General features: G+C 46.0%; 2 protein-coding genes across 3 annotated transcripts in view; one reads left to right on the top strand and one right to left on the bottom strand.

Moving 5' to 3' along the window:
* Positions 1-1,804: 1,804 nt before the first annotated feature.
* Positions 1,805-17,023, top strand: LOC143785276 (uncharacterized). Of its 2 annotated transcripts, XR_013217965.1 has the most exons (5): positions 1,805-2,077; positions 2,165-2,359; positions 2,604-2,691; positions 3,474-3,547; positions 16,890-17,023. XR_013217965.1 is itself a non-coding variant. In XM_077274019.1 (4 exons), the coding sequence occupies exons 1-4, from the start codon at positions 1,879-1,881 to the stop codon at positions 3,493-3,495; spliced, it is 504 nt and encodes a 167-aa protein (XP_077130134.1). In that variant the 5' UTR covers positions 1,806-1,878; the 3' UTR covers positions 3,496-3,569. The 2 variants fall into 2 exon arrangements, 1 of the variants encoding a protein (XP_077130134.1); XM_077274019.1 differs by lacking the exon at positions 16,890-17,023 and having other exon boundaries at positions 1,806-2,077; positions 3,474-3,569.
* Positions 3,677-18,768, bottom strand: part of TLCD3B (TLC domain containing 3B) — a 33,007-nt gene continuing 17,915 nt past the window's right edge. Inside the window, exons 3-5 of the mRNA XM_077274018.1 lie at positions 16,926-17,130; positions 5,421-5,516; positions 3,677-5,336 (exon numbers count right to left, since the gene is read on the bottom strand). Coding sequence (XP_077130133.1) covers positions 5,010-5,336; positions 5,421-5,516; positions 16,926-17,130 — 628 coding nt within the window. The 3' untranslated portion in view covers positions 3,677-5,009. The remainder of the gene's footprint in view (positions 5,337-5,420; positions 5,517-16,925; positions 17,131-18,768) is intronic.

Genomic DNA, 18,768 nt, shown 5'->3' on the forward strand with positions numbered 1-18,768 from the left:
GTGTATGAGGGCGGGGCGTCCTGTGTGGGGGTGGTTCCTGTGTATGAGGGCGGGGCGTCCTGTGTGGGGGTGGTTCCTGTGTATGAGGGCGGGGCGTCCTGCATATGAGGGTGGGTGTCCTGTGTATGAGGGCGGGGCGTCCTGTGTGGGGGTGGTTCCTGTGTATGAGGGCGGGGCGTCCTGTGTGGGGGTGGTTCCTGTGTATGAGGGCGGGGCGTCCTGTGTGGGGGTGGTTCCTGTGTATGAGGGTGGGGCGTCCTGTGTGTGGGGGTGGTTCCTGTGTATGAGGGCGGGGTGTCCTGTGTATGGGGGTGGTTCCTGTGTATGAGGGCGGGGCGTACTGTGTATGGGGGTGGTTCCTGTGTATGAGGGCGGGGCGTACTGTGTGGGGGTGGTTCCTGTGTATGAGGGCGGGGCATCCTGTGTGGGGGTGGTTCCTGCGTATGAGGGTTGGGCGTCCTGTGTGGGGGTGGATCCTGCGTATGAGGGCGGGGCGTCCTGTGTGGGGGTGGATCCTGCGTATGAGGGTGGGGCGTCCTGTGTGGGGGTGGTTCCTGCGTATGAGGGCGGGGCGTCCTGTGTGGGGGTGGTTCCTGTGTATGAGGGTGGGGTGTCCTGTGTATGTGGGTGGGGCGTCCTGTGTATGAGGGTGGTTCCTGTGTATGAGGGCGGGGCATCCTGTGTGGGGGTGGTTCCTGCGTATGAGGGTTGGGCGTCCTGTGTGAGGGTGGATCCTGCGTATGAGGGCGGGGCGTCCTGTGTGGGGGTGGTTCCTGTGTATGAGGGCGGGGCGTCCTGTGTGGGGGTGGTTCCTGTGTATGAGGGCGGGGCGTCCTGTGTGGGGATGGTTCCTGTGTATGAGGGTGGTTCCTGTGTATGAGGGTGGGGCGTCCTCTGTGGGGGTGGTTCTTGTGTATCAGGGTGGGTGTCCTGTGTATGAGGGCGGGGCGTCCTGCATATGAGGGTGGGTGTCCTGTGTATGAGGGCGGGGCGTCCTGTGTGGGGGTGGTTCCTGTGTATGAGGGCGGGGTGTCCTGTGTGGGGGTGGTTCCTGTGTATGAGGGCGGGGCGTCCTGTGTGGGGGTGGTTCCTGTGTATGAGGGCGGGGTGTCCTGTGTGGGGGTGGTTCCTGTGTATGAGGGCGGGGCGTACTGTGTGGGGGTGGTTCCTGTGTATGAGGGCGGGGCATCCTGTGTGGGGGTGGTTCCTGCGTATGAGGGTTGGGCGTCCTGTGTGGGGGTGGATCCTGTGTATGAGGGCGGGGCGTCCTGTGTGGGGGTGGATCCTGTGTATGAGGGTGGGGCGTCCTGTGTGGGGGTGGTTCCTGTGTATGAGGGCGGGGCGTCCTGTGTGGGGGTGGTTCCTGTGTATGAGGGCGGGGCGTCCTGTGTGGGGATGGTTCCTGTGTATGAGGGCGGGGCGTCCTGTGTGGGGGTGGTACCTGTGTATGAGGGCGGGGCGTCCTGTGTGGGGGTGGTTCCTGTGTATGAGGGCGGGGCGTCCTGTGTGGGGATGGTTCCTGTGTATGAGGGTGGGGTGTCCTGTGTGTAAGTAATGGCACCAGTAATCGGCGGGCCCTTTCCATCCAATAGCTGGGAACCTGCCTGGACCTGATATACCTCGCAGCTGCGGGTTCGTCACCTTGTACCAGAGCAGACTGTTACATTTTCTACACTGTAACAAACCCTCAGCTGTGGCAGGAGGATGGTCGGGGTGAATGCTGCTGGAGCTACTTCTGTCTACAATCACTGACTGCAAACAGATGTTACAAATGTAGAAAATGTCCCCGGGGTGTGGGGGGGAAACACCAGGACTGCGGCTCCGTCCGCCGCGGCGCTAGATGCTCCGTGATAAATTTTACGCCTTTTTCTGGTGTAAATGTTGTATTCTTGCCCCGCCCCTGGCCCCGCCCTTTCCTCAGCGCTCCATGGTCTCCGCCTCCCAGTCAGTGATGATGTCACACACGGCTCTGTGATGTCACTGTGGTGGGTGGAGCAGAATAATGCGCACAGGAAGATGGAAGCGAGTGTCGCCCTCTGCTGGTGGCTGCTGTCGGTGCTCCTTACAGTGACTGCAGGTGACCCCCGATCCCCCCACGTATGAGAGGGTCACTGTGTGTCATAATGGCCGCCGGTGCTGAGAATGTCGTTGCTTCCCCTCACAGGCACGGAGCGTCCTCGTACAGCCTCACCCCCCGCGGCGTCCCCGGGCGTCACCCCCGAGGCTTCTGGCCCCACCCCTGAGGCTTCTGGCCCCACCCCACACACCGCCCGCTTTTTTGACTACGCTGATGACGACCAAATCAAAACTGCCGAAATCTCCAGCGTCATCGGAGAAGTCTCCTCAGCGGAAACGAGAGGTAAACCCCCTGGAATATGAAGGGTTAACTCCCAGAGGCAACCAAAATGGCTGTCATTACCCCCCACCTCTGGTGCAGCTCCGCCCTCCTGTCCAGGGACGGCCCCCGAGGAGCCCTGCTGGCGGCCATATTGGTTTCCCAGGAAACTCTGATTATAGAGCCTTCAGTGATGTTGGGGGTTGGAGTAGATCTCGGGGTACACGATTGGTGCAGCTGGGGATGATGTCAGCTCCTTGTCCTCTAGTGAAGGAGGCCCAGATCCTGCGGATCGTGCTGCTGGGCGCCGTGCTGGCCTTCATCATCCTCATCCTGTATCACATCTTCTGCCGCGTGTGAGTATCTCATCTCCTCCAGCCAGAAAGCGACATGACAGCTGCAAAGCAAACTCTCCACTCACGCAAAGCTGCAGCCACAAAACTGGAACCGTGTGTTATCACTGTGGGTGACCGCAGCTCTGGAGGTGACAGGAGGATAAGACACGATGTAACAGCAGAATAGTGAGTGCAGCTCTGGAGGTGACAGGAGGATAAGACACGATGTAACAGCAGAATAGTGAGTGCAGCTCTGGAGGTGACTGGAGGATAAGACACGATGTAACTGCAGAATAGTGAGTGCAGCTCTGGAGGTGACTGGAGGATAAGACACGATGTAACTGCAGAATAGTGAGTGCAGCTCTGGAGGTGACTGGAGGATAAGACACGATGTAACTGCAGAATAGTGAGTGCAGCTCTGGAGGTGACTGGAGGGTAAGACATGATGTAACTGTAGAATAGTGAGTGCAGCTCTGGAGGTGACTGGAGGATAAGAAACTATGTAACTGCAGAATAGTGAGTGCAGCTCTGGAGGTGACTGGAGGATAAGACACAATGTCACAGCAGAATAGTGAGTGCAGCTCTGGAGGTGACTGGAGGATAAGACACGATGTCACAGCAGAATAGTGAGTGCAGCTCTGGAGGTGACTGGAGAATAAAACACGATGTAACAGCAGAATAGTGAGTGCAGCTCTGGAGGTGACCGGAGGGTAAGATGATGACTGATCAGACTAATGGCGACTGTATTTAACCCTTTCGCGTTGTGTTCTTGGCTCCTCACAGCTTTCTCCTCGTTTCCACAGGTTTTGTGCTTTCGGGGTGTGACGCAGACCCTCCATCCTGCGCCGGCCGGTTCGGGCACTCGCCCTTTTCTATGGTAATATTATGAGCAGCAGTCACTCCTGTCTGGCGCATTATTCCTGGGCCCCCCGTGTGCGGAGGCTTCGGGGGTCCTCCTCCCAGCATGCACCGCTCTCCCCACACAATGACGCACCCCCACAGCCGCTCTTTGGATTTGCGTTTAATCCCGTTAATACCTTTGTACACGTTTTATAAATTGCGTTACATTTACTAACATTTCGCTCGGCTGAAATATTTACATTCATCAAAAATAATCAGAAGAGGCGGAATAAATTATTAATAAATAAATAAATAAGGACGGGAAAAAAATGGGATCCGCGGGGGCGGGAGAATGGAGACGTCTGTGTGTGTGTGGGCGGAGCCGATCCGTCAGAACCGCCCACAAACCCTGGAATAGCAGCAACCTATAAAAAATAGATATCATTTCTGCACGAGAAGTCGCCCCCTGGTGGAGAACAGACACATTACAACGTACCTGGATGCCTAGCACCTCCCACTTTATAAGGAAGTCCCTCCCCTGCTTAAACCCGGTCTGTACCATTGCTACAATGAGGGGTGATTATCCGATCCTTGCACACGGACGACATTTTCACACATTAAAGTGTCCTATCAGTTCGCTGGGGATTTGGCGACATCACCGAGGCCGCCATTTCATGGACTGAACCATTATTCAGAAGGCGGGGGGAATTTTATGTTTTTTTCAAGAAACGGACCATTGCTAAGATATCGTAAAAAATAAATATATGGAAAATTATTAGCGGTGACAAAACTAAAAGGGGCGGTGCGCTCAGCGATCAACGGGTTCTGATCAAGGCAAACACAGCTGGCTGATTGGCTAATATCTCGCCATGCTTAACCCTTAAATGTGCAGCTTTGAGCAAATTTTTTTTTTATTTTTTATTTTTTTTGCTTATTTCATTGCAGCCATTCCCTAATTGTCCGGGCAGTTAGACTTAACCCCTAACATGCTGCTGCCCAATACTCTCCCATATCTACAGGGAGGGAATGCGGAAAGCGCTGACCCTTCACCCACACAATTAAAGGGGAAGTTACTATAGAGTTTGGCCAGTATAACCCCCATGGCGGGGCTTTGAGAGCACAGAGCTGTACCCTAACCCTTCCCCCTAGTGGTGGCGGTGAGTACTGCAGGATGCATTTGCTACCATCCCTGCGCACAATAACACTGACCCCTGGTGGACACTGAGGATATTGCACAGTCGTGGAAAGGATGAGTGCCACCCGGTGGCCACTGAGAGGACTGCAGAGGAGGAATCGGTAGTCGAATCCGTTAATACTGTCACACTGTGGGTGAGAGCCTTCAGAGGGAGGTCAGGGTGTCCCGCTAGCGCCCCCTCTCCTCTCCGGAGACCCCCGGTGACCTCTATAGCAGTACATGACGCAGTGCGGTATATGCATCCAGCAAGGCACAGTCCATTATGCCGCAGCGGTCACACCGAGTCTCAGATTTGGGTGGGGGGTCACTGTGAGCAGTCCTGGTCTTTGGCTGAGGGGCTGTCGGTGACGGGGTGTCCGTTCCTGGGCCGCTGGCTCATCCTGCACTGCTGGAACAAGCTGTACGCTCTTCGGCAGATGAGGTAAAACCAGTAAACCTGGGGCGCCATGAGGACGGCCGCACCAACGTTGTACTCCGGGGAGAGACTGAAGGGCACCCTGTAGAGGGGCAGCCCCACCCGCCGCCCGTACACCCAGTACATGTAGGGGAACAGCAGCAGGCGGCAGCAGAAGAAAGTCACTAGCATGACGGCGCCATTGAGCCGGTGCAGAAGGGTGTCCTGCTTCTTATACTGCAAGATGGAGAGAAAGAAGAAAAGGCGCCGTCATTACCTACACAGGGAGACGGCAGAGGCCGCGTGTAATACCGCACTCACCTGGATCAGCACTTTACCCAGACACACAAACGGGGTGCTGACTTCAGCCATCAGCATGCACCCCAAGAAAAAGTCTCCCTTCCCTTCTCTCCACAGCTGCAAAACACAGAAATGATAGCCATATACAACATGTACACACCAGGCGGCATTATACTACTTCTATCCTCGTACATAGGGGCAGTATTATAGTAGATATATTCTTGTACATAGGGGCAGTATTATAGTAGTTATATTCTTGTACATAGGGGCAGTATTATAGTAATTATATTCTTGTACATAGGGGCAGTATTATAGTAGTTATATTCTTGTACATAGGAGCAGTATTATAGTAGTTATATTCTTGTACTTAGGGGGCAGTATTATAGTAGTTATATTCTTGTACATAGGGGGCAGTATTATAGTAGTTATATTCTTGTACATAGGGGCAGTATTATAGTAGTTATATTCTTGTACATAGGGGCAGTATTATAGTAGTTATATTCTTGTACATAGGAGCAGTATTATAGTAGTTATATTCTTGTACTTAGGGGGCAGTATTATAGTAGTTATATTCTTGTACATAGGGGCAGTATTATAGTAGTTATATTCTTGTACATAGGGAGCAGTATTATAGTAGTTATATTCCTGTACATAGGAGCAGTATTATAGTAGTTATATTCTTGTACATAGGAGCAGTATTATAGTAGTTATATTCTTGTACATAGGGGCAGTATTATAGTAGTTATATTCTTGTACATGGGGCAGTATTATAGTAGTTATATCCTTGTACATAGGGGCAGTATTATAGTAGTTATATTCTTGTACATAGGGGGCAGTATTATAGTAGTTATATTCTTGTACATAGGGGCAGTATTATAGTAGTTATATTCGTGTACATAGGAGCAGTATTATAGTAGTTATATTCTTGTACATAGGGGCAGTATTATAGTAGTTATATTCTTGTACATAGGGGCAGTATTATAGTAGTTATATTCTTGTACATAGGAGCAGTATTATAGTAGTTATATTCTTGTACATAGGAGCAGTATTATAGTAGTTATATTCTTGTACATAGGAGCAGTATTATAGTAGTTATACTCCTGTACATAGGAGCAGTATTATAGTAGTTATATTCTTGTACATAGGGGCAGTATTATAGTAGTTATATTCGTGTACATAGGAGCAGTATTATAGTAGTTATATTCTTGTACATAGGAGCATGTTATGGTTCTCAATGGCAAGAGAACATAGCCCAGCATAAATATGAACTAGCTCTTGGAAGGATGGAAACTTAAATTGACCATGAACTAAACCTGCCGCACAACTAACAGTAGCCGGGTAGCGTGCCTACGTTTTATCCCTAGACGCTCAGCGCCAGCCGGAGGACTAACTAATCCTGGCAGAGGAAAATACAGTCCTGGCTCACCTCTAGAGAAATTTCCCCGAAAGGCAGACAGAGGCCCCCACATATATTGGCGGTGATTTTAGATGAAAATGACAAACGTAGTATGAAAATAAGTTTAGCAAAATCGAGGTCCGCTTACTAGATAGCAGGAAGACAGAAAGGGCACTTTCATGGTCAGCTGAAAACCCTATCAAAATACCATCCTGAAATTACTTTAAGACTCTAGTATTAACTCATAACATCAGAGTGGCAATTTCAGATCACAAGAGCTTTCCAGACACAGAAACGAAACTGCAGCTGTGAACTGGAACAAAATGCAAAAAACAAACAAGGACAAAAGTCCGACTTAGCTGGGAGTTGTCTAGAAGCAGGAACATGCACAGAAAGGCTTCTGATTACAATGTTGACCGGCATGGAAGTGACAGAGGAGCAAGGCTAAATAGCGACTCCCACATCCTGATGGGAACAGGTGAACAGAGGGGATGATGCACACAAGTTCAATTCCACCAGTGGCCACCGGGGGAGCCCAAAATCCAATTTCACAACAGTACCCCCCCCTCAAGGAGGGGGCACCGAACCCTCACCAGAACCACCAGGGCGATCAGGATGAGCCCTATGAAAGGCACGGACCAGATCGGAGGCATGAACATCAGAGGCAGTCACCCAAGAATTATCCTCCTGACCGTATCCCTTCCATTTGACCAGATACTGGAGTTTCCGTCTGGAAACACGAGAGTCCAAGATTTTTTCCACAACGTACTCCAACTCGCCCTCAACCAACACCGGAGCAGGAGGCTCAACGGAAGGCACAACCGGTACCTCATACCTGCGCAATAATGACCGATGAAAAACATTATGAATAGAAAAAGATGCAGGGAGGTCCAAACGGAAGGACACAGGGTTAAGAATCTCCAATATCTTGTACGGGCCGATGAACCGAGGCTTAAACTTAGGAGAAGAAACCCTCATAGGGACAAAACGAGAAGACAACCACACCAAGTCCCCAACACAAAGCCGAGGACCAACCCGACGCCGGCGGTTGGCAAAAAGCTGAGTCTTCTCCTGGGACAACTTCAAATTGTCCACTACCTGCCCCCAAATCTGATGCAACCTCTCCACCACAGCATCCACTCCAGGACAATCCGAAGATTCCACCTGACCGGAGGAAAATCGAGGATGAAACCCCGAATTACAGAAAAAAGGAGACACCAAGGTGGCAGAGCTGGCCCGATTATTGAGGGCAAACTCCGCTAAAGGCAAAAAAGCAACCCAATCATCCTGATCTGCAGACACAAAACACCTCAAATATGTCTCCAAGGTCTGATTCGTCCGCTCGGTCTGGCCATTAGTCTGAGGATGGAAAGCAGACGAAAAAGACAAATCTATGCCCATCCTAGCACAGAATGCCCGCCAAAATCTAGACACGAATTGGGTACCTCTGTCAGAAACGATATTCTCCGGAATACCATGCAAACGAACAACATTTTGAAAAAACAGAGGAACCAACTCGGAAGAAGAAGGCAACTTAGGCAGGGGAACCAAATGGACCATCTTAGAGAAACGGTCACACACCACCCAGATGACAGACATCTTCTGAGAAACAGGAAGATCCGAAATAAAATCCATCGAGATGTGCGTCCAAGGCCTCTTAGGGATAGGCAAGGGCAACAACAATCCACTAGCCCGAGAACAACAAGGCTTGGCCCGAGCACAAACGTCACAAGACTGCACAAAGCCTCGTACATCTCGTGACAGGGAAGGCCACCAGAAGGACCTTGCCACCAAATCCCTGGTACCAAAGATTCCAGGATGACCTGCCAACGCAGAAGAATGAACCTCAGAAATGACTTTACTGGTCCAATCATCAGGAACAAACAGTCTACCAGGTGGGCAACGATCAGGTCTATCCGCCTGAAACTCCTGCAAGGCCCGCCGCAGGTCTGGAGAAACGGCAGACAATATCACTCCATCCTTAAGGATACCTGTAGGTTCAGAATTACCAGGGGAGTCAGGCTCAAAACTCCTAGAAAGGGCATCCGCCTTAACATTCTTAGAACCCGGTAGGTATGACACCACAAAATTAAACCGAGAGAAAAACAACGACCAGCGCGCCTGTCTAGGATTCAGGCGTCTGGCGGACTCAAGATAAATTAAATTTTTGTGGTCGGTCAATACCACCACCTGATGTCTAGCCCCCTCAAGCCAATGACGCCACTCCTCAAAAGCCCACTTCATGGCCAAAAGCTCCCGATTACCAATATCATAATTCCGCTCGGCGGGCGAAAATTTACGAGAAAAAAAAGCACAAGGTTTCATCACGGAGCAGTCGGAACTTCTCTGCGACAAAACCGCCCCAGCTCCGATTTCAGAAGCGTCGACCTCAACCTGAAAAGGAAGAGCAACATCAGGCTGACGCAACACTGGGGCGGAAGAAAAGCGGCGCTTAAGCTCCCGAAAGGCCTCCACAGCAGCAGGGGACCAATCAGCAACATCAGCACCCTTCTTAGTCAAATCAGTCAATGGTTTAACAACATCAGAAAAACCAGCAATAAATCGACGATAAAAGTTAGCAAAGCCCAAAAATTTCTGAAGACTCTTAAGAGAAGAGGGTTGCGTCCAATCACCAATAGCCTGAACCTTGACAGGATCCATCTCGATGGAAGAGGGGGAAAAAATGTATCCCAAGAAAGAAATCTTTTGAACCCCAAAAACGCACTTAGAACCCTTCACACACAAGGAATTAGACCGCAAAACCTGAAAAACCCTCCTGACCTGCTGGACATGAGAGTCCCAGTCATCCGAAAAAATCAAAATATCATCCAGATACACAATCATAAATTTATCCAAATAATCACGGAAAATGTCATGCATAAAGGACTGAAAGACTGAAGGGGCATTTGAAAGACCAAAAGGCATCACCAAATACTCAAAATGGCCCTCGGGCGTATTAAATGCGGTTTTCCACTCATCCCCCTGCTTAATTCGCACCAAATTATACGCCCCACGGAGATCTATCTTAGAGAACCACTTGGCCCCCTTTATACGAGCAAACAAATCAGTAAGCAGTGGTAACGGATATTGATATTTAACAGTGATTTTATTCAAAAGCCGATAATCAATGCACGGCCTCAAAGAGCCATCTTTCTTAGCCACAAAGAAAAAACCGGCTCCTAAGGGAGATGACGAAGGACGAATATGTCCCTTTTCCAAGGACTCCTTTATATATTCTCGCATAGCAGCATGTTCAGGCACAGATTAAATAAACGACCCTTAGGGTATTTACTACCCGGAATCAAATCTATGGCACAATCGCACTCCCGGTGCGGAGGTAATGAACCAAGCTTAGATTCTTCAAAAACGTCACGATATTCAGTCAAGAATTCAGGAATCTCAGAGGGAATAGATGATGAAATGGAAACCACAGGTACGTCCCCATGCGTCCCCTTACATCCCCAGCTTAACACAGACATAGCTTTCCAGTCAAGGACTGGGTTATGAGATTGCAGCCATGGCAATCCAAGCACCAACACATCATGTAGGTTATACAGCACAAGAAAGCGAATAATCTCCTGGTGATCCGGATTAATCCGCATAGTTACTTGTGTCCAGTATTGTGGTTTATTACTAGCCAATGGGGTGGAGTCAATCCCCTTCAGAGGTATAGGAGTTTCAAGAGGCTCTAAATCATACCCACAGCGTTTGGCAAAGGACCAATCCATAAGACTCAAAGCGGCGCCAGAGTCGACATAGGCATCCGCGGTAATAGATGATAAAGAACAAATCAGGGTCACAGATAGAATAAACTTAGACTGTAAAGTGCCAATTGAAACTGACTTATCAAGCTTCTTAGTGCGCTTAGAGCATGCTGATATAACATGAGTTGAATCACCACAATAAAAGCACAACCCATTTTTTCGTCTAAAATTCTGCCGTTCGCTTCTGGACAGAATTCTATCACATTGCATATTCTCTGGCGTCTTCTCAGTAGACACCGCCAAATGGTGCACAGGTTTGCGCTCCCGCAGACGTCTATCGATCTGGATAGCCATTGTCATGGACTCATTCAGACCCGCAGGCACAGGGAACCCCACCATAACATCCTTAACGGCATCAGAGAGACCCTCTCTGAAATTCGCCGCCAGGGCGCACTCATTCCACTGAGTAAGCACAGACCATTTGCGGAATTTTTGGCAGTATATTTCAGCTTCATCTTGCCCCTGAGATAGGGACATCAAGGCCTTTTCCGCCTGAAGCTCTAAATGAGGTTCCTCATAAAGCAACCCCAAGGCCAGAAAAAACGCATCCACATTGAGCAACGCAGGATCCCCTGGTGTCAATGAAAAAGCCCAGTCTTGAGGGTCGCCCCGGAGCAAGGAAATCACAATCCTGACCTGCTGTGCAGGATCTCCGGCAGAGCGAGACTTCAGGGACAAAAACAATTTGCAATTATTTTTAAAATTTTGAAAGCAAGATCTATTCCCTGAAAAAAATTCAGGCAAAGGAATTCTAGGTTCAGATATAGGAACATGAACAACAAAATCTTGTAAATTTTGAACTTTCGTGGTGAGATTATTCAAACCTGCAGCTAAACTCTGAATATCCATTTTAAACAGGTGAACACAGAGCCATTCCAGGATTAGAAGGAGAGAGAGAGAGGAAGGCTGCAATATAGGCAGACTTGCAAGTGATTCAATTGAAAGCACACTCAGAACTGAAGGAAAAAAAAAAAAAAAAAAAAATTTTCAGCAGACTTCTTTTTTCTCTCCTTTCTCTGCCAATTAATTTAACCCTTTGTAGGCTGGTCAAACTGTTATGGTTCTCAATGGCAAGAGAACATAGCCCAGCATAAATATGAACTAGCTCTTGGAAGGATGGAAACTTAAACTGACCATGAACTAAACCTGCCGCACAACTAACAGTAGCCGGGTAGCGTGCCTACGTTTTATCCCTAGACGCTCAGCGCCAGCCGGAGGACTAACTAATCCTGGCAGAGGAAAATACAGTCCTGGCTCACCTCTAGAGAAATTTCCCCGAAAGGCAGACAGAGGCCCCCACATATATTGGCGGTGATTTTAGATGAAAATGACAAACGTAGTATGAAAATAGGTTTAGCAAAATCGAGGTCCGCTTACTAGATAGCAGGAAGACAGAAAGGACACTTTCATGGTCAGCAGAAAACCCTATCAAAATACCATCCTGAAATTACTTTAAGACTCTAGTATTAACTCATAACATCAGAGTGGCAATTTCAGATCACAAGAGCTTTCCAGACACAGAAACGAAACTGCAGCTGTGAACTGGAACAAAATGCAAAAAACAAACAAGGACAAAAGTCCGACTTAGCTGGGAGTTGTCTAGAAGCAGGAACATGCACAGAAAGGCTTCTGATTACAATGTTGACCGGCATGAAACTGACAGAGGAGCAAGGTTAAATAGCGACTCCCACATCCTGATAGGAGCAGGTGAACAGAGGGGATGATGCACACAAGTTCAATTCCACCAGTGGCCACCGGGGGAGCCCAAAATCCAATTTCACAACAGGAGCAGTATTATAGTAGTTATATTCTTGTACATAGGGGGCAGTATTATAGTAGTTATATTCTTGTACATAGGGGGCAGTATTATAGTAGTTATATTCTTGTACATAGGAGCAGTATTATAGTAGTTATATTCTTGTATATGGGAGCAGTATTATAGCAGTTATATTCTTGTATATAGGAGCAGTATTATAGTAGTTATATTCTTGTACATAGGAGCAGTATTATAGTAGTTATATTCTTGTACATAGCAGCAGTATTATAGTAGTTATATTCTTGTACATAGGAGCAGTATTATAGTAGTTATATTCTTGTACATAGGAGCAGTATTATAGTAGTTATATTCTTGTACATAGGGGGCAGTATTATAGTAGTTATATTCTTGTACATAGGAACAGTATTATAGTAGTTATATTCTTGTATATGGGAGCAGTATTATAGTAGTTATATTCTTGTACATAGGGGCAGTATTATTGTAGTTAGATTCTTGTACATAGGAGCAGTATTATAGTAGTTATGTTCTTGTACATAGGGGCAGTATTATAGTAGTTATGTTCTTGTACATAGGGGCAGTATTATAGTAGTTATATTCTTGTACATAGGGGCAGTATTATAGTAGCTATATTCCTGTACATAGGAGCAGTATTATAGTAGTTATATTCTTGTACATAGGGGCAGTATTATAGTAGCTATATTCCTGTACATAGGGGCAGTATTATAGTAGTTATATTCTTGTACATAGGGGCAGTATTATAGTAGTTATATTCTTGTACATAGGGGCAGTATTATAGTAGTTATATTCTTGCACATAGGGGCAGTATTATAGTAGTTATATTCTTGTACATAGGAGCAGTATTATAGTAGTTATATTCCTGTACATAGGAGCAGTATTATAGTAGTTATATTCTTGTACATAGGGGCAGTATTATAGTAGTTATATTCTTGTACATAGGAGCAGTATTATAGTAGTTATATTCTTGTATATGGGAGCAGTATTATAGCAGTTATATTCTTGTATATAGGAGCAGTATTATAGTAGTTATATTCTTGTACATAGGAGCAGTATTATAGTAGTTATATTCTTGTACATAGCAGCAGTATTATAGTAGTTATATTCTTGTACATAGGGGCAGTATTATAGTAGTTATATTCTTGTACATAGGAGCAGTATTATAGTAGTTATATTCTTGTATATGGGAGCAGTATTATAGCAGTTATATTCTTGTATATAGGAGCAGTATTATAGTAGTTATATTCTTGTACATAGGAGCAGTATTATAGTAGTTATATTCTTGTACATAGGAGCAGTATTATAGTAGTTATATTCTTGTACATAGGAGCAGTATTATAGTAGTTATATTCTTGTACATAGGGGGCAGTATTATAGTAGTTATATTCTTGTACATAGGAACAGTATTAGGCCGGAGACACACTGGTGCGAGAGACGGCCGAGTCTCGCTGGTTAAAAGCAAGCTGTGGCACCTGCACTCCGGAGCGGAGCGTGCGGCTCCATAGCAATACATGGAGCTGCACGCTCAGCTCCGGAATGCAGGTGCCACAGCTTGCTTTTAACCAGCGAGACTCGGCCGTCTCTCGCACCAGTGTGTCTCCGGCCTTATAGTAGTTATATTCTTGTATATGGGAGCAGTATTATAGTAGTTATATTCTTGTACATAGGGGCAGTATTATTGTAGTTATATTCTTGTACATAGGAGCAGTATTATAGTAGTTATGTTCTTGTACATAGGGGCAGTATTATAGTAGTTATGTTCTTGTACATAGGGGCAGTATTATAGTAGTTATATTCTTGTACATAGGGGCAGTATTATAGTAGCTATATTCCTGTACATAGGAGCAGTATTATAGTAGTTATATTCTTGTACATAGGGGCAGTATTATAGTAGCTATATTCCTGTACATAGGGGCAGTATTATAGTAGTTATATTCTTGTACATAGGGGCAGTATTATAGTAGTTATATTCTTGTACATAGGGGCAGTATTATAGTAGTTATATTCTTGCACATAGGGGCAGTATTATAGTAGTTATATTCTTGTACATAGGAGCAGTATTATAGTAGTTATATTCCTGTACATAGGAGCAGTATTATAGTAGTTATATTCTTGTACATAGGGGCAGTATTATAGTAGTTATATTCTTGTACATAGGGGCAGTATTATAGTAGTTATATTCTTGTATATAGGAGCAGTATTATAGTAGTTATATTCTTGGACATAGGGGCAGTATTATAGTAGGTATATTCTGTACATAGGGGCAGTATTATAGTAGTTATATTCTTGTACATAGGAGCAGTATTATAGTAGTTATATTCTTGTACATAGGGGCAGTATTATAGTAGTTATATTCTTGTACATAGGAGCAGTATTATAGTAGTTATATTCTTGTACATAGGGGCAGTATTATAGTAGTTATATTCTTGTACATAGGAGCAGTATTATAGTAGTTATATTCTTGTACATAGGAGCAGTATTATAATAGTTATATTCTTGTACATAGGAGCAGTATTATAGTAGTTATATTCTTGTACATAGGGGCAGTATTATAGTAGTTATATTCTTGCACATAGGGGCAGTATTATAGTAGTTATATTCTTGTACATAGGAGCAGTATTATAGTAGTTATATTCCTGTACATAGGAGCAGTATTATAGTAGTTATATTCTTGTACATAGGGGCAGTATTATAGTAGTTATATTCTTGTACATAGGAGCAGTATTATAGTAGTTATATTCTTGTATATGGGAGCAGTATTATAGCAGTTATATTCTTGTATATAGGAGCAGTATTATAGTAGTTATATTCTTGTACATAGGAGCAGTATTATAGTAGTTATATTCTTGTACATAGCAGCAGTATTATAGTAGTTATATTCTTGTACATAGGAGCAGTATTATAGTAGTTATATTCTTGTACATAGGAGCAGTATTATAGTAGTTATATTCTTGTACATAGGGGGCAGTATTATAGTAGTTATATTCTTGTACATAGGAACAGTATTATAGTAGTTATATTCTTGTATATGGGAGCAGTATTATAGTAGTTATATTCTTGTACATAGGGGGCAGTATTATAGTAGTTATATTCTTGTACATAGGAGCAGTATTATAGTAGTTATATTCTTGTATATAGGAGCAGTATTATAGTAGATATATTCTTGTACATAGGGGCAGTATTATAGTAGTTATATTCTTGTACATAGGAGCAGTATTATAGTAGTTATATTCCTGTACATAGGAGCAGTATTATAGTAGTTATATTCTTGTACATAGGGGCAGTATTATAGTAGTTATATTCTTGTACATAGGGGCAGTATTATAGTAGGTATATTCTGTACATAGGGGCAGTATTATAGTAGTTATATTCTTGTACATAGGAGCAGTATTATAGTAGTTATATTCTTGGACATAGGGGCAGTATTATAGTAGGTATATTCTGTACATAGGGGCAGTATTATAGTAGTTATATTCTTGTACATAGGAGCAGTATTATAGTAGTTATATTCTTGTACATAGGGGCAGTATTATAGTAGTTATATTCTTGTACATAGGAGGCAGTATTATAGTAGTTATATTCTTGTACATAGGAGCAGTATTATAGTAGTTATATTCTTGTACATAGGAGCAGTATTATAGTAGTTATATTCTTGTACATAGGAGCAGTATTATAGTAGTTATATTCTTGGACATAGGGGCAGTATTATAGTAGGTATATTCTGTACATAGGGGCAGTATTATAGTAGTTATATTCTTGTACATAGGAGCAGTATTATAGTAGTTATATTCTTGTACATAGGGGCAGTATTATAGTAGTTATATTCTTGTATATAGGGGCAGTATTATAGTAGTTATATTCTTGTACATAGGGGGCAGTATTATAGTAGTTATATTCTTGTACATAGGAGCAGTATTATAGTAGTTATATTCTTGTACATAGGAGCAGTATTATAGTAGTTATATTCTGTACATAGGAGCAGTATTATAGTAGTTATATTCTTGTACATAGGGGCAGTATTATAGTAGTTATATTCTTGTACATAGGGGCAGTATTATAGTAGTTATATTCCTGTACATAGAGGCAGTATTGTAGTAGTTATATTCTTGTACATAGGGGGCAGTATTATAGTAGTTATATTCTTGTACATAGGAGCAGTATTATAGTAGTTATATTCTTGTACATAGGAGCAGTATTATAGTAGTTATATTCTTGTACATAGGGGGCAGTATTATAGTAGTTATATTCTTGTACATAGGAGCAGTATTATAGTAGTTATATTCTTGTACATAGGAGCAGTATTATAGTAGTTATATTCTTGTACATAGGAGCAGTATTATAGTAGTTATATTCTTGTACATAGGAGCAGTATTATAGTAGTTATATTCTTGTACATAGGAGCAGTATTATAATAGTTATATTCTTGTACATAGGGGCAGTATTATAGTAGTTATATTCTTGTACATAGGGGCAGTATTATAGCAGTTATATTCTTGTACATAGGGGCAGTATTATAGTAGCTATATTCCTGTACGTAGGGGCAGTATTATCGTCTTTTTTCCATCACTACTCACCACTGACACAGGGAAGCAGACGGCCACCATGAAGACGTGGTGCAGGACCATGAGGAACTCCTTGTGCAGGTAGGCCCTGGTAAGCTGCCAGCCTCCTGGGTGACCTTTCAACTTGTGCTTGTGCCAGTAGCAGAGGTACATGGCGTAGATGTCATAAATAAAGTATGGGACGGCGAAGCGTGTGTAGGTGGCCGCCAACCAGTGTCTGAAAATACAAGAGTGGCTGATTAGTGAATGGTCTGCAGACGTTCGCACTGTTTCCTGCTTGTCTTTCCTCCATCTTGTCACCCCCATTGGGTGGTCGGTGGGCCGGGAGGTGACACCCTAATAACTGTGCCAATTAGACAGATGTCAGGACGGGGTAATCCCTCCTATGGTCTGATGTAATCTCCATCTGCCAGGCTGCCCGCTGCAGGGTGGAGGATGGGAGTGGTAATCTCTGTTAAACTTACTAATTCTTACAAATAACACAGATTACAGTACGGGAGGGGTTAACCTTGAGCCGCGCGACCTCTGCTTAACCGTTCCATGGCCGCACTGAGCGTACCAGGACTTTACCGCGGCCGCGGTTTGTTGGGCGCTCGGCCCCTGTTCACACTGCGCGTCGCCTCTGCTGCGTAAAGACAATTCTGAGACTTTTGTGCATTTTGTATGGAAAATTGATGACATCCTGAGTCTCAGGAGCGCAGTGTCCAGGTCCTGCCAACAGGTGGCACCACATGCATTGATCATTACCAAGCGGAGCGGTGGGGGCCGACATGAGCGCAGGATATCGCAGGCCGCGGGCATCGATCCTGAGTGACGGGCAGAGCTGCGGCATCGGAAAATGCCAGGTGGCATCGGGGCCCAGACAGGATGGATTGTCATCCTATGGTGTGAGCAGAGGAATCACCACAGCCGAGATCATCGCTACACAGCCGCAGCCACGCCGGAGACAGGGCCACGCCAGAGGAGACACCCGGAGACAGAGACACCTGGAGACAGACCCACCCAAAGCGAGAGCCACCCGCAGACAGAACCACCTGGAGACAGAGCCACCTGGAGACAGAGCCACCCGGAGACAGAGCCACGCCAGAGGAGACACCTGGAGACAGACCCACCCAAAGCAAGAGCCACCCGCAGACAGAACCACCTGGAGACAGAGCTACCTGGAGACAGACCCACCCAGAGACAGAGCCACCCGGAGACAGACCCACCCAGAGACAGAGCCACCTAGAGACAGAGCCACCCGGAGACAGACCCACCCAGAGACAGAGCCACCCGGAGACAGACCCACCCAGAGACAGAGCCACCCGGAGACAGACCCACCCAGAGACAGAGCCACCCGGAGACAGAGCCACCTGGAGACAGACCCACCCGGAGACAGAGCCACCCGGTCCGGAGACAGAGCCACCTGGAGACAGAGCCACCTAGAGACAGAGCTACCTGGAGACAGACCCACCCAAAGAGAGCCACGCCAGAGACAGAGCTACCCGGAGACAGAGCCACCCGGAGACAGAGCCATGCCACAGCCACGCCGGAGACAGAGCCACGCCAGAGGAGACACCTGGAGACAGAGTCACCTGGAGACAGACCCACCCAAAGAGAGAGCCACCCGGAGACACAGTCACTCAGAGGGCCACTCAAGAGACAGTCACCCTGGAGACAGAGCTACGGTGGAGACAGAGCCACGCCGCAGACAGAGCCACTCCGGAGACAGAGCCACCCCGGAGACACAGCCACCCCAGTGACAGAGCCACTCCGGAGACAGAGCCACGCTGGAGACAGAGCAACTCCGGAGACAGAGCCACGCCAGGAAGAGAGCCACGCTGGAGACAGAGCCACCATGGAGACAGAGCCACCT

Source organism: Ranitomeya variabilis, chromosome 7 (genome assembly GCF_051348905.1).
Source record: "Ranitomeya variabilis isolate aRanVar5 chromosome 7, aRanVar5.hap1, whole genome shotgun sequence".
Lineage (NCBI taxonomy): Eukaryota > Metazoa > Chordata > Amphibia > Anura > Dendrobatidae > Ranitomeya > Ranitomeya variabilis.